A 16,637-nucleotide genomic window follows, 5' to 3' on the forward strand; every position below is an offset into this window, starting at 1 on the left:
AGGTAGAATTTTTTGCAGGGAGATGTCTACTATAGAAGAAATATCTTAAATACTTTTTATTGTCAAATAAAGTCTTTCATTTCACCATTAAAGATCTTCTCTTTCACACCTGCTCCAGATTAATTCTTTTGAGACATCAGGATCCATGCTGTCTTTACATAAAAGTGGGAAAAGCTCATTAGCATCAATTCTTGACAACATGGGCTAGAAAGGAGTGCTGGTAAAGATATTCAAAACAAAGAGAATCCTGAAAACATTCTAAAGAGTTCTAGAACACATGATAAAATTTTTGAGGCATTAAATTTGCCTTACTTAAGCTTGATCTTAGCCCAAATAGTCTGTGAACCTGCAATCTCTAGGCTCCTCAGCTGACGGTAGAGGAGGGTCTATCAAATACCTCTTAGGTAGCAGAGGGAAACCAAACTAGAATTCAACATCTGTCTTGGATAAGTTATGTGAGAATAAGAGAAAGCTGACTATATGCCAGGGAGCAACACGACCTTCAGGTAGTGATGTTATCATTATGCCAGGATACCGATGGCAGAGTACCAGGAGAAGAGGGAGTACTTAAAAAATTTCACAAGTTGGATAACAGTTGTTTCCCCTAAAAAGATTCCCATTCTTTCTCCCATTTAACTGTCCAAGTCTAAAAGTCAGTACAGTTTTGATTCCTTCATGAAAAAAATAAAAAAGACTAAGGGGGAGGGATGGAAATATGCTAAACCTGATCTACAGAATTGCAGGTGACATTTCCACATGCCCACCTGAATAAATGAAATATGTGGAGCACAGAAAAAGGTGCCAGTTACAAGGTTATTTTCGAGAGAACAACCTGGAGAGAAGATGGCAGGAGAGCGGCCAGCCATGGCTTCCTGGCGTTTCCTAGCAAAGTCTGTTATCTTCCATATGAAAATTCCATCATAAGTGGAAGCTTCCATCTCAAGGATCTTCTGTTCCATGTCAGCCATTGCCAGGTCTTTCAATCCTATACTCCTTTCCAGCTGCTGGACCTAATGGTTGGAATACACATTGTAGTCTTGTTAGACCTACATATCTGCTATAGCTCCAAGGCAGTGACTGGGGTCCTGTTGGCATCTTCTGACACAAATTCCATTAAGAGCACTCTCAATATTTTGGGGAAAGCTAGAGACAATAAAATCTGCTACTGAAATCCAATTCAACAAAACACAACAATCCCAATTCCCCACATCTGAACTTTCTATCAATTTCTTATAAGAGGAATTTTCAAGAGATTTTTCCTGAGGCATCTCTATGGATAATTCCTCGAAAGAATGTACTGGGATATATTTAACTGGTGTCTAAAAGACAAACCCTTTCCCAAATATATCTGGGAATTGACATTCTTAGGGCACCAAGAAGGACACAGATACCTCAGCTTCAAAAACTATGAAAAGCTGCTGCTACAGAACATTAAAAATCATCTAGTTCCAGGAATATTTCTATCACTGTGGTCAATGGGATGAAGGAAAACGCAGCAACAGTAGATTTCTACTTCTTGAAAACAACATAGTAATTAAGGTAACAACTAATGTTCACCTGGTAAGGATTTTGGGAGGTAATACCTTTTTTAGAAATCTTTAGAGCCAACTCTTCAGCTCCCAAGATCACTACTGAAAGAAGGGAGTAGCACAATGTAGAGAAAACAGGAATGAACCAGGAATGAGGAGACTAGGGAAGTATTCCCACCTCTGTCACTAACTAGCTGTGTGACCTTGGTTTCTTCCTATGTAAAATGAATGGTTGGACCAGATGACATCCATTCTCTTCCAGCTCTAAAATTCTAGGCTTTTGAAGTGCAAGATTTAAGTAAAAATCAGTAAGAATAGTCAGTGCCACACATGCAACACACATGGACCATGCAAACCCAAGTACAGTCCTAAAGGAAGAAAACTGCTGTAACTCCCCAGGATTACAGACCTTGGTACTGAGAGTTTCAATTTTCTCCTGGTCTAGGCGATGCTGCCTGCTGCAAGCTTCGGCTGTCATGGACACTCTCTCCACCTCTCGGTTCAAGACACAGACAATGTTCTCAAAAGTGACTGTTTTTCTTTCCAAGGTTTCACATCTCTCCAATAGCTCTGTAGATTTGGACATCTCTGACCCTAAGGCCAATGAGTTGTTTCCCCAGCCCCCCATGTCACCTTGGCCAAGAAGGGGACCAATATCTCCATGGAAGTGCCTCGCCTCAAGGACAAAGTTTAACAACATGCAGAGGTGTTCAGCCACCTTCTGAATTTCATGATCCTGCTGTTTCTCATTTTCCACCTAGAGAAAAGAAGGACAGCTGTTAAGTGATTAAAGCATATTATAATTTACAGATTTACAAAGGAGGAGACAACAATTTTAACTCAAGAAGTGAAAAGGGATATATACACTTAAGAGTGGAAAGATGAAAAGATGAAGGACCTCAAAGATGCCCAGAACTTTTTATTCTGTGATAAATTTTGAAGAAACAAAATTTTTAAAACATGACAAATGTTGACCTCCCCCCAATCCCTTTTCAAGGATACCATTATTGACTACAGGTAAATCAGCTATACTTTACATTCAAGATTCAAAACAGATAAATTTCCCATTTTAAGCACCATGTAAGAATCTGAAATGTGGTAAAATCTGATGGCAATTCTTTCTACTTCGCAAATGAATATAATTGACCAGATCACCTGTATTTTGACCATAAATGTCCCTATTAATACACAAAATACCTTCCTTCAAGGAGCTCAGATATAACATTTGTCTCCATATGCCTCACACCAGCCTCCAACATTAAGTTTCTGCAGAGCTAATACTAACATTCAAGTAAATTAATGCAGAATATTTTTTTCAAATCTTGGTTCCTATACTGCAAGTTTTGCTTAAATCCTCATCTTGGCCCATGAAATTTCCTTAATTGTATACAAATCAATTTACCATTTCAAATCTATAAAATTTGCAAGATTTGACCAATGGATTTGAAAGTTCCAAATCTCTTGGGTTAAAGACAGGTTGTATTATTTATAACTGTGTACACAGTACGCTCAACACAATGCATTTTTAGTATGTGGCCAGAAAGTCTCATAGATAGACAATTTGCTTATTAAATCATTTTATATTTATTTACCGGTAATTTTTTTGTATTATCATGACCATCTCTGAAAATCTATACTTGATAGCTCCAGATGTACTTATTCTAACAAGCCTTACCTGATAAAACACAAGTCTGCTCTTGGAACTTAAATATTTTTAATTCATCCCATTATTTTGATACTCATTGATACTTCAATCCTAATTGGGTTTTTTTTTTGTGGCAAATCATGTATATATTTTGCCTCTCTACCAAGGTTTTAAGTTCCTAGAACTTCAAATAGTTGTTTAAATTTTGAAAAGGGGAACACGGAGCAATCCCCTGACATGACAATCCCTTAGTGTAAGGAATGTCAGGAAACACATTAAGAGCGGTCAACTTATTAATGAGAATACAAGATTGGGCATAAATTTTATCTAAAATAACATGATCTTAACAGAGTAGAATAACATCTTTATATATAAGATTCATTCTTGGTTTTGTAATATTTCAGCTCTTGAAATAAAAGAAGCTTAAAAGAATAAGATTCAGTTATTATTAATCTCCCTTATGAGCTATATATACACTGAATACCAACAGCCTTCTGCCACTACAAATACACGCAAACTGTGCTCACTCACCATTTCAGTACAGCCAACAACATGGAATTTGCAAGGCCCTTTGCATTTGCCACAGGCCTTAACATGGTCCTGAAACTAAACAGAGAGAAGAGAGAAATACAACACATATATGATCAGTTCAACAAATATTAAGCACCAACTATGTGCTAGGCACTAGGGGGATACAAAAACGAAAAATGAAACAGTCCTGATCCTCGAGGAGGTTCTGATTTCTTACAACAAGTTAGCACACAGGAGAGCTTCCTTCTACAGAGGGCAAAACATCCAGAGACGGAGGTATTGACCGTCCCTCCTCCCCGTTGCTCTCAGCAGAGGATTTTGCCTCTTCCTTTACTGAGAAATTAAAGACATCTATCAGGAGCTTCCTCTTCTTTCATATTTGATGCCTCAAACCTCTCTACATCAATTTCCCACTCTTACTTCCTTTGCTCCAACCTCTGATAAAGAAGTGGCTCTTCTTTGTAAGATAACTGTTCTACTTATGCCCTTAAAAGTGCTCCTTCCCATTTCAAATGGAAAGCATGTCTCCTTGATCATATCTCACTTAAACACACTTTCAATCTCTCCTTATGTACTGGCTCCTTCCTTTCTGTCTACACAAATTATCATTCCATAATTTTCCTTCCATTCATATTAAATCCTTTTACACTGATGCATAGCCAAAAAACTCTTAGAAAAAGCTGTATACATTCACTTCACTTCTTCATACTCCACTTACATTTTAACCTTTTGCTATCTGGCTTCCTACCCACCACTGTATTGAAACTTGTCCATTTTCTTCAAGGCTACCAAAAATCTAACAAATGCTAAAAACAATGGTCTTTTCTGTTCTTCATCCCTCTTGACCTATGTGCTGCTTTTGACAGTAGATCAGCTCCTTCCTTCATACTCTCTCCTCCTTGTGTTTTAATAACATTGCTCTCTCTTGGTTCTTTTCCTACTTAACACTCCTCAGTCTCCTCTGTTAGATCATTACCTTCTTTCCCCTAACTCTAACTACTGCCCAAGGCTCTGTCCTGGGCCCTTTAGTCTTCTCTCTCTACATTTTCTGTTGAAGAGCTCATCTGCCGCAATGGTTTAATCATCATCTCTATGAAGATGATTCCAAATTTATGTAACCAGTCCTAATGTCTCTTGTGAGTTCCAGTCCCAACGGTATGACTGACATCTCTACTTAGATGCCCTGTAAGCATCTCAAACACATGTCCAAAACTGAACTTATTACCTTCCCCAAACCTTCTTCTTTTCCAATCAGTCACTCAACAAGCATTTGTTAAGTCCCTACTACATGTGCCAACCACTGTATGAGGTGCTAGCATACAAAGACAATAATAAACAGTGTCTGCTTTCAAGAAGCTCACACTGCAAATTTCGTATTTCAGCTGAAGGTACCAGCACTCTTCTAAGCACCCAAGTTCACAATCTAGGAGTCATTCACAACTCATTAGTCTCCATTTCTCTTTATATATTCAATCTGCTAGGAAGTTAGGTAGTGTAGTAGAGTACTGGGCCTGGAGTCAAGAAGATCTGAGTTCCAATCTGGCTTCATACACTTATTAGCTGCGTGACCCTGGGCAAACCACTTAATTTCTCCCTGCAAAATGGGGATAATAATAGTATCTACCCCCAGGCCTGCTGCAAAGATCAAATGAGATAATAACTGCAAAGTGCTTAGCATAGTACTTGGCACACAGTAATGCTATATAAATGTTAGTTATGATGATAATGTGCAGGAAAAGTCTTTGATCAGCCAAAATGAAATTGCATAGGAAATATGTCTGGATTGGCTAAGGAAACTTTATCATCCCACTTGAGTCATTTATGAAATATCAAGCCAGTATATGGTCCTGAGAGACTGAAATGAGCAAAAGCCAAGAGAAGGCATTCCAGCAACACCCCTGAAGAGGAGTTGCTTGGGAGGGAGGAAAATGGCTCAGCTTTGGACTTGACCTAGGTCTTTTTCCCCATTCGACAAAAGTCCAGAGAGTTTTGGACTTCCCATCTTCTCATCAGTGTCCTAACAATATCCTCCAAGACAGCAGCAGCTGACACTTTAGAATATTGTGCATGGGCAGCAGAGTAGAGCCTGGATGTAATGTAAAAAAGCAGATTTGTGGCACCCCAAGAAGCCCTGAAAATAACTTACACTATGCCTAAGGTGAAGATCTTAAGCACCCCAAGAATGGAGAAAATAACTTACAGAAATCAAGTTATATGAGTAACCCCCTTTGCCATATGTGAGCTCTAGACTTGACCACACTTTCCCTTGAACTTTGTACTTGTAGGAGAGTATGATGGACTTTCAGGGGGGATGTTTTATATCAATTGTTCTTACTGTACCATCTCCGTAAATAACTCTTTCTAAAACCTACTTAAGTTTGGCTAAGATGGATGGGGACTCTGGAAAAGATACTTGCCAACTCCTCAGGGCAAATTCTAGAGCCCTGAGAAGGCCGCGTAGCCATGACCTGGGGTCTAGCCTCATCAATATGAGTAGGAGCTGATACTGTAGTTCCATACATGCACAACATCTCATAACAATCCCTTTTTTTCCATTTATCTGGCTGTCCACCCAGTCTAGCCCCTCATCACCTGTCAACTTGACTACTGCAATACTCTTTACTCTCTCCAATTCATCTTCCACACAATCAATATAATTTGCCTAAAGCAAAGGTCCGACTGTATCACTCCTCTATTCAAAAATCTTCAGTGGTTCCTACTGCCTCTAGGACTTAGTGTAATTCAATTAGCATTTATTAGGCATACACCACCTGCCAGGTACTGTGGTAGGTCCTGAGGATGCAAAGACAGAAATAGAAATAGTCCCTGCCCTCAATAAACTTACATTTTATTGGGTAAAATACGAACTCCTCTGGTTTTCATTTCAAACTCTGGCTTGACTTCACTTCATAGTCTGGCTCCAGCCAATTTTCCAGTTTATTTCACATTATTCCTCTTCATTAAATCTATGTTCTAGCCATCACAGTGGATGAAACCTATTTTCCAACTACATAAATTAATAGTATTTGCTTCACTAATTATGAAGGGTAGAATGCTTCACTATAAGATGAGAATGTTCTCAAGGAGTTGTGTGTATGGCTTGACATTTTATAATATTGTCAATGATTTTTTTGTTTTCAACATCTAGATAATAGAGAGCATTCAAGTTTACTCTAACAGGAAAGTTTTCCTCATTCTTTGATAAATGCTAATTAAAATATATAAGGACAAATTTCTATTACATGGATGGCTCTCAGGTTACAATAATGGTTACAGTGAAAATATAGGTGATGCAAAAATAAAAGGGACCAGTAAAAATTTATTTTTTATGAAGAACCAAAAAATCAGGATATTTGGACACTGAACCATCTCTGTCAACAAATCATCATCTACAAAAGGATCCTGGAAGGTGAATCAGCAAATATTCCTCAATATTACACAGTCCTCAGTTAGAGGAATAGTATAAGTATAAAGTATTATTATTCACCTCCACACCAAGGGGAAATGTACATGCAACAATAAGATGAAGTAAATGAGCTTAAATTTACCCATCATTTGGATGAGTTAACATGAGAGTGAGTTACCCAGTGAAGCTCTGCTAGGACACTTGAAATAGGATATATAACCAACTAGGTTAACTGACAAGGAAATAGAAACATGAACAGAAGCAAGAGCTAAACAACTACTATGATTCTTTCACGGGATCACACAATTAGAATGGCAAAGGACATTAGACATCATCTAGTCTAAGCCCTTTAGTTTAGAGATGAGGAAATACAGGTCTAGAGGGGTTAATTTAAGTGCCCAAAAATGACTTAATGGAATGTAGTACATGAATACCATGGAATATTACTGTGTTCTAATAAAAGATGAATATAAAATCAGAGATACATGGGAAGACTTATATGAACTAATGAAGAGCAAAGAAAGCAGAACCAGAACGATATATTTAATGATTTTAATAATGCAAACATAAAAGCTCAATACTGAGCAGCTGTTTTGACCAATTCTGATCCTGGAGGAAAAAGAAGGAAATATGCTTTTCTCCCCTTGGCAGAGATGTGGGGGGACTGTGAATACAAAACACTGCATATACAGGCAGACATGGTAACTGTGTCAGATGGTTTTGCTTAACTGGTACAGCAGGACTTTTAACCTAGGTTCTTTTAAACTCCAAATACAGTGCTTTTCCTACTTCTTTCTAACTTTATGATTTTATGATACTATGACCTTGGTTAAGTTTGGTAATCATTATGTGCCTTGTTTTTCCATCTTTAAAACAAGAATAAGTTTACTGACTTTACTGACCTCAGAGGAATATTATAATAGCTATAAGGAAAATATAAATTTTAAAATGTTGACCTACTTAGAAGAAAAACGCTATATAAATCAGTAAAACTATATAGGCTTTCGTCAATATTAAAAATGTACTTATATCAAAATTGCAGGGAGAAGTAATGCTTTAAGAGCAATACTTTTTAAAAATCATATTTCCTCTTTTAACTATAGAACAAAGATCTATTTAGTCAATAATCTTTTTTTGAGAATCTGTGTCTTCTATTATTTATAAAAGTAAAGCGTCTTGGCACACAGTAGATACTTAATAAATGTATACTGAATGAGGCGAACAAGTTCCCAGGATAGGCAGAAAGACCTACTCTTTCACAGGTTTCTTCAAGACATGTCTATGACAACACAAATGTCCTAAGAATATCTAGGCAGCTATCAGAAAAATTCCAAGTCCCTAAACAAATTATTGTTTCTTGAGGCCTGTGGATCTTGTGTGTCACTAAAAAATTATTTTCATTCACATTTACGTCAATAATTTTGTTCCTGGTGTTATCCTGGATTAACTGATAAAAATCTAACTCGACATGCAATTCTCCTGAAATAGTATTGACTGGCAAGTCATCATAGCATTAAAAATAACATGGGGGCAATAAGTAATCAGCTTAGAAAAACAGACAAAAGCCAGATTGTGAATGGTTTTAAATGCCAAACATAGGTATTTATATTTTATCCTAGAGACAATGAGGAGCTACTAAAGCTTCCTGAAGAGAGGAGAGACGTGGTCAGACTTGTACTTTAGGAATATAAATTTGGCAGCTGCATGGAGGATGGACTGGAGAAGAATCTTCATCTAAAAAGAATTAGGAAGTTATTGTAATAGTCCAGTAGAGATAAGTGCATAAGAGATGTACAAAATTGTGTAAGGCCCCCTACTCAGGAATCAAGTAATTCATAGGAAAAAACACTTTTAAACATTTTTAAAAAGTTACTGGAAATAGCCACTTAACAACTTGCTTGTAGGAATTTTTGCTGGAAAAATAAAAGGAGTTGCCATTTTTTTTGTCACTTTGCTATCCATATACTGCCAATGGGAGGAAAGCATATATTTCTATTCACTAGCTCTCTTATCTGCAAGGTCCTTGGCACGTGGGCCAATTGTTTTTCTTTCTTTTCTGGGCCTTGTAGGCCTGAGTCTGTAATTTTGTCTCAATGTCATTCAGTATAAATGCAATATTTATAAAATGAGCACATTCTGTTATCCTGAGTCCTAAAATATATGAAAGAAACTCAACTTACTTTTTCTCGAAGAATTTTCTTCTTACCACAGCCTTCACAAGTCAAGGGAAATTTGGGACAGATCTCATCATGGGCCTTCAAAGAAAGAGACAAGAATCATTAGGGCTGAGAGTCAAAAATGACCCTCAACCCTTCACTTCTACCTAATTCCGCCTAAATACCCCATCTGGTAATGAAGATTAATCTCATGAAAGTTAAGTATTGCTTGGGCAATTTTTCCATTTATATAGCTTCTTAAAGAAAAAGATCTTTTCCCATGACACTGATAACTGAATCTTCTTAATACAGAAATTGAAACCCTTTTTAAAGGGTTTCTTTTCACAAAAGTAGTACTGACTAAGCAGAAATTTAACTTCCTAGTTCAAAATACTTGTTAGCTCTAAATTAAGAGGTTTGGGGGACTAAAAACAGAAAGGAAAATCATTTCACCTTTCCTGCCAATGCTTTTCAGAAAAGCAGGTTTGCTAGGGCTCTAAAATCAGCATGCCAGATCAAGATTTCCAGTGTAGTAAGACTTCTAGTAAGTAAGACTTTAAGACTTCCATGGCTAGTGAACAATATCCCTATAGGCTTAGGCCTTTACAAGACCATGCTAAAAGAAACATCAGTGATCTAAAGACAATACTAACATTTTAGTTTGCCTTTACTACAGATACCATGTATATAACATGTCCCCAAAAGTCTTAGTTCTGTTTTAAGCTAAAGAATAATAATAGCTTGAAACTATGCTAAGACTTTTTTAGGACACCCTTTATATGTCAGGTCTATTTTTAAACATTAGTTTTCCTTGCCCTCTTTTAATGTATTTCTTCTCCATTCCAGAAGTTAGCAACTGGCACATGGTAAGTGCTCAATAAATGCTTTTTGATTGACTCATACCTGTTAAAAAGAAATTATGGGGCAGTGGACAGAGTACCGGCCCTGGATTCAGGAGGACCTGAGTTCAAATTTGGATTCAGGCACATAACACTTACTAGCTGTGTGACTCTGGGCAAGTCACTTAACCCCAATCGCCTCACAAAAAAAAAAACAAAACTGTGATCAAAGGATTTCAATAGGTAGTTATCAAGGAATGAAATCCAAGCTACCTGTACTCATTTGAAAAATAATCCTCCAAATCACTAATACTGAGAGAAATACAAACTAATACAATTCTAAGGTTCACCCTCACCCCATCAGATTGATAAATGAAAAATGAAAACAATATAGGTTGAAGGAGCTGTGGGAAAAAAAGACACATTGATATACTACTGGTGAAGTTATGAATTGGTACAGCCATTCTGAAAAACAATTTGTAACTAGATCCTTACATTCCTTTTGACCCAGCAATACCACTATGAGGTTTACACTCCAATGAGTTTTATAAAAGAAAAAAGGAAAGAGTCCTATACATAGTACGATATATTTGCAAAAGCTCCTTTTGTAGTGGCAAAGAACTGGAAACTAAGGGGATACCAGTCAACTAAGAATGGATGAACAAATCATGGTATATGAATGTAACGGAATACTACTGTGCTATGAGAAATAAAGAAAGAGACTGCTTCAGAGCCCGGGAAAGCTTGTCTGAATTGATTCAGAATGAAGTGAGCAGAATCAAGAGAACAACTTACACTATAATATCAACATTGTAAAAATGAACAATTCTGAAAGAATTAAGAACTTTGTAACAATCAAGCCTGATTCAAAATAATGGAGAATGCTACCCAGTTCTTAATAAAGAAGTGATGGACTAATATGCAAAAAGATACACATTTCTGGATATGGTCAATATGAAAATTTGTTTTGCTTAACTATGTTTATTTCTTACGAGGGTTTTTGTTTTTTATTTTTTCAGTGGGGGAGGTAAAAGGGAAGGAGGAAAATTGTCACTCATAAACCTTCCATCTTACTAATCCTCAAATTTTCCTACTAAATGAAATAAAATGGCTCGAAACTCTTTGGAAACAATATCTTTCCTATTGACACTGGTCTAACCATCAATAAAATATGTTAAATCACATTTTTGTTGTCATTTATCTTTTTACTGATAAAATAAATCAGCCACCATTATCTTTGTTCTACATAAATACTGTGAGATCACTAAAACCATGCCACTAGAATTTTTTTTAAACCATGTATCTGCTTTATGACAAATTACTTTAAGATTGTAAAACACTAGATGTGAGAAACACAAGAGAACTGAGCAGTTTTAAATAACATACCCGCTTCTACTTCAATCAAAAATATTAAGACCACTCAGTGCACCATCCCAAATAATATGCAGGTTGCATATCTATCGAATCCCTCACTCCAACAGATTATTTTTCACTTACTCCACCCAAAACTAAAACTTCCTACACAATCACCCAATCTACATGGGAAAAATAGGACCTCTTGCCACAAATGCAGAACACCCAACAATAACAAATCTAAGGCAAGTGAATAAATTTCACGCCCATCTGATTCAAGCCCAATAACTGACTTTTATAGCTAGCACAATGAGTTCATATTGAGATCATCACCAGAAGTCCAGCACAGAGCAGGCACTTAAATAAAAGTTTGTTGAACTAAATTGAAGGAAAAAGAGAGGAAAGAAAACAGGACCAAAGGAAAGGTCTCAGTAGCAGTGCCTCTATCATATAATGGGGGCAATACCATGCTGTCTGAAAATCAACCAGGATTCTTAGAAAAGATAAAAACTACTTGTAGAACAGTAAGCCACTGCCATTTATAGATAGTCTGAAGCTGGTTCCAGAGGGAAGAGAAAGTGCATGTGCCCTCTCCTTGTGTTCCCTTGCCCACCACCTCCAACTCCAGTGCCCCAAACAGTTAGCCCTGAGCCCCACCACAGACTGGCTTTAGACTGAAGTCTGGGACCCGAGAGTTTGACAGGATTGTGCTGAAGTTTCCAAAACAGATGTCATAGATGGTCCTCAACCAATTCATTTTTTTCATTGTGATATGATCACAGGCTTGAAAAATGCCAGGGGGAAAATGAAAGCATTAAAAATTGTTCTGTAGTCACTTTATATATCCAAAAGTTAAGTCATGCTATCACACAAACTCACCTACATTGCAATTCTTTGTGATGACAATGAAAGTGAGCAACAAAAATGAAAAAATAAAACCAGAAAAGAGAACTCCACAGATTTAAAAACTAATAGGTTTACTGTACTACATGCGTATTGTTAATAACCTATCATCATTTTACTATAAAAAAGCACTCAATTTAAGAATTCCCAAAATGACTGTCTCTTCAGCCCATCAGAAGTCTGTTTGTTCTACTGCAGCTTTTGTCGTAGATCATCACAGATCCTAAATCAGTCAATTTGAGTGAAAAGGCAGAACTACACTGTAAGAGCATGATGTGGCCAAGTGACTCCTGCTTTTGGTCTCGTACCTTAATATCAGGATAGTAGAAAAGAACTTTGCAGTATCTGCAGTTGAGGCTTCTCTTTGGGCATTCCCGCTCAGAATGATGCTCCTTCTCACCCAGTTTGATCATCCACTTACATGCTGGGCACTCGATTAGCATGAATGGGCAGTGTCCTTCATGGCAGCTCTGTGGCAACAAAGGGAGCAGGTTCAATAGAGCAAACAATGGGAGGCTTACTGGGAGTCAGCAAAATAGGGATCTGCTGTTTTGTCAGCCAGATTAATTAACTCCCTGACGGTGCCACAAGAAGAGGGTCATGTGTATATGCCCTCATTTTCTTATTCTGAAATTAGGTTTAAAGGTGCTGCTCTAAAGACACTAAATGTAAAGTAGTCAAGACTGGACCAAAATGATGGTCCTAAGTTGGAGGAATGTTCCTTCTTTTGCATCTTCCAGTAAATCTGAGAATGGACAAGATCCCTTACTGATATGGCTGGATAGCTGTAGCAAGGTAAAAAGTATGATGAAAATCTGCTCTTATGTTAGATTGAAGAGAGAAAGAAAAATGATAAGAATGATAACGAAGAGAACTCTCCCCCAGACTTTGCTGAAGAGGAAACATAACATCACCTCTTTTAAAATACATCAAGAAATACCTTTAGGGCTGTGGCAGCAGTCTGAGGTATAAGAACTTTATTTTTACATGCTCTCTCGACCTTCAGCAAATTTCCTAGAGTAATAAAGCTTATGATTGCCCTCAGAAGAAGCGGGTCTCTCATACCAGCAACAGCTTGGAGAGAGGCAGTCAAGGAAAATATTCTCCTTTTCTCAAAGTATCTGTTTAATTTCCTGCTGGATTTTCCATTATCTGGACTCCCTCTCATATTTATATCACTCAAACACGTATCAGGCACACTTTTCATCTGCTATCTAACATTGTCATTTCCTCTTCCAGGTGTTCAATTTAGCTCACAGTGCCAAGCCACTAAAGACCAAATGCCAAATTCTCAAATGTGCCCATTGAAGGGGAACATTAAACTTAAAGAATGTAACTTCTTTTTGACTTTCATTTTAAAAGGCCCAACCCACTAGACTGCTCTTTGCCTTGATCACTTTCCTAAGCCATCCTAACCCAGGCAAGCTATCTTGAAGACACTTAAGATGATTTTACCACAAAAGGAGTCAAGGAAATATGGTTGAGTCAATGCAATTTCAATTACTGAGTGGAAAAAAATCCCTCCGTATATCCATACTATTGACATTAAGTTAGGAACATTAATATATTTAGGTTAAGCACTGTACCCTAAACCTTTGCTGCCATTCTCTACCTATTCCTGTTTGCCCCCCCTCTTTTTTCATATTTGCTTTATTCCAAGCATTTTAAATTTCCTCCATTTTGCCACCAAGCTAATTATACCTGTAGTAATCTTTTAAAAATGTTGTTTTGTAAAACTTTTCCCCATTCATTTAGTGTGTATTAAGTGTGTCTTTTTACTGTGATAGGCACTGAGAATAAATTTTTTAAAGGCAGGCTATTTATAGTCCCTGTCTTAAAGGAGTTTACAACCTAGCTGGAGAAACAAGTATATTCACGCAAAAAAAAAAAAAACTAGAAAAAGAATGCAAGGCAATATACAGGGCATCCCAAAAGTCTTAGGGCAGTTTTAATTTTAACAGTTTAAAACTGGGGGAGGTGGGAGAGGGGGGAAATACACTAAGACTTTTGGGACATCCTGTATAAGCAAGTAAATGCAGTGTAGTACAGATTTTAAACTTCTTGAGGACTAGGACTACAAGTAGACTACTTTTCTTGTTTTAGCCACAGTGCCTAGCACAGGAACGGTCACATAATAATCAATGCATTCAGTGTAAGCGGCCTAATAAAGATATTTCACAAACATGGCATGCTCTGTGTCAACGAACGGGGACAGCACTAACCGTAGCATCTGAAAGGACTAGATACTGCCATGGCTTATAGAAAAACTATAAAAATGTGGTTCCATGCAAGGTGGAAAAGCCCTTGAATTCTACTATATTCCATAAGGTCACCAAACCTCCGGAAACAAGCTCCAGAGTTGACAGCAGTGATACATGAAGATCTGAAGGACCACTGAACCTATACAGTGAGCACCTCTCTTATGCTACCTCACGAAAAATGCCCTTTCAGGTTCACATGCTTTCTGAAAGGTCTGGGGCAATGGCAGATGGACAGTATTGCTGTTGTATTCATACTTCTTGTATGGATGACTTTCCAATGCCATATCAAAATGGTATCAAATGTGAGCAGTATACATATTTCTTTTTTGAGTTCTTGGTAAATGCTTACAGTCTAGACAAGGAAAACTTTGTTGTGTTGCTGTTGTTGTTTTTAATTTAACTGAAGCATAAAATACAACTACACTGAGTAAGTAAAGGCAAAAATGTTTTCATCATTAAACATATTTATGTATCTTCCTCTCCTAAGTCAGTAGCCTGGTGGCCCTCCACTCCTAAGACTCACCATACTAGTACCAGACTTAGTGCAAACACTCATTGGCTTTAGCCCTCCCAACTGCAGTTCAGACCTCCTGAACTCAAATGCTCCACCACTTCAGCCTCCCCAGCAGCAGGAATTACAGGCATGCACCACCACATCTTGTCCCAGCTCTTTTTTCAACGGTACCTTCTTTTATGTTGTTATGGTTATTACTCCACTTACTTCATTTACTCTAAGTGCTATAAATATTCCCGTTTCTCTGCATATATGTCATTTCATACAGTACAATAATATTTCATTACATCAGAGGCTCTTATCCTGGGGTCACAAATAAATACCAACATAATTGGTTTCTTTTGTAACCCTAAATATTTTATTTCATGCCTTTAAAAACACGGGCTCCATAGGCTTCACCAGTCTGCCAAAGGAGTCCATGACAACAAAAAAGTTAAGAACCCCTACGTTACTTAAATGCACTGCAATTTGTTTAAGCAATGCTCAAAGAAAAGCATTCACTTTATCAGTAGTTTTTTCTACCACAAAAATTCTGCTACAGATATTTTTTGTATATATGAGACTTTTACCTTTGTGTCTGATCTCCTTGGGACATACAACTAGTTGTGATGTTAATGGACCACGGCGTATGGGAGGTTGAATGACCTTTCTAATAGAATTTCAAACAATTTTACAGAATGCCTGGTCCAATTTCCACTTCTACCAACAGTACATAATACAATCAAGAATTCCAGAGCTGCAAGGGAACTCAGTAGCTACTACCTAACTAGAGTCCAACCTACACTCAAAGAAACATATCGTAGCAGAAAGACATCTGCTTCTATAACACACCTGACAAATTGTCAACCTTCTTTTGCTTGAAGACCTCCAATGAAAAGGAAACTACTACCTCCCACAGTGGCCCATTTTACTTCTGAGCTGTTTAAATTTTTCCTGACATCAGACCTAAGTTTGGCTCTTTGAAACGTTTACCCATTGCTCTTGGTTCTGCCCTCTGAGATCAACCAAACCCAGAACCTCTGACTCCAAATCCAGGGCTTTATCCACAGTACCACACTGTCAGCAAGCACTGTAAGGGACCACAGAGAAATCATTCCAACTCCCTAATTTTACAAAGTAGGAAAATGAGGCACAGGGTCACTGTCTTTCACAGTCCCTTCCTCATTGATAATTATGATCTTTTGTCATCTTTGCCAAGCTGATAGGTGTGATACAAGGTGAAATCACAGGAATGTTTTAATAGGAATTTCTCTTATTATTAGTGATTTGGAGGGAAAAGGACCTAATGTACAAAAATATTTATAGCAGCCCTTTTTGTGGTGGCAAAGAGTTAGAAACTGAGGGGATGCCCATCAATTGGAGAATGGCTGAACAAGTGGTATGATTATGATGGAATATTGTTGTGCTAAGAAATGACAAACAGGATGATTTCAGAAAAATCTGGGAAGATTTATATATAGCGATGCAAAGTTAAGTGAGTAAAACCAGGAGAACATTGTA

The 16,637-nt window shown here is 37.4% G+C and overlaps 1 protein-coding gene across 6 annotated transcripts in view; it reads right to left on the reverse strand.

Moving 5' to 3' along the window:
• Positions 1–16,637, reverse strand: part of TRAF2 (TNF receptor associated factor 2) — a 70,636-nt gene that overhangs the window by 14,267 nt on the left and 39,732 nt on the right. For 4 of the 6 annotated variants that reach the window (XM_020981827.2, XM_078149952.1, XM_020981830.2 and 1 more), the window contains 5 exons: positions 12,671–12,832; positions 9,292–9,366; positions 3,706–3,780; positions 1,939–2,286; positions 833–1,010 (listed from right to left, as the gene is read on the reverse strand). In XM_020981827.2, the coding sequence (XP_020837486.1) occupies positions 833–1,010; positions 1,939–2,286; positions 3,706–3,780; positions 9,292–9,366; positions 12,671–12,832 (838 nt within the window). Of the gene's footprint in view, positions 1–764; positions 1,011–1,938; positions 2,287–3,705; positions 3,781–9,291; positions 9,367–12,670; positions 12,833–16,637 lie in introns of all 6 variants that reach the window. The other 2 variants (XM_020981829.2, XM_020981828.2) reach the window with 2 other exon arrangements.

This window comes from Phascolarctos cinereus, unplaced genomic scaffold, assembly GCF_003287225.1.
Source record: "Phascolarctos cinereus isolate Bilbo 61053 unplaced genomic scaffold, phaCin_HiC Scaffold_2;HRSCAF=192, whole genome shotgun sequence".
Taxonomy (NCBI): domain Eukaryota; kingdom Metazoa; phylum Chordata; class Mammalia; order Diprotodontia; family Phascolarctidae; genus Phascolarctos; species Phascolarctos cinereus.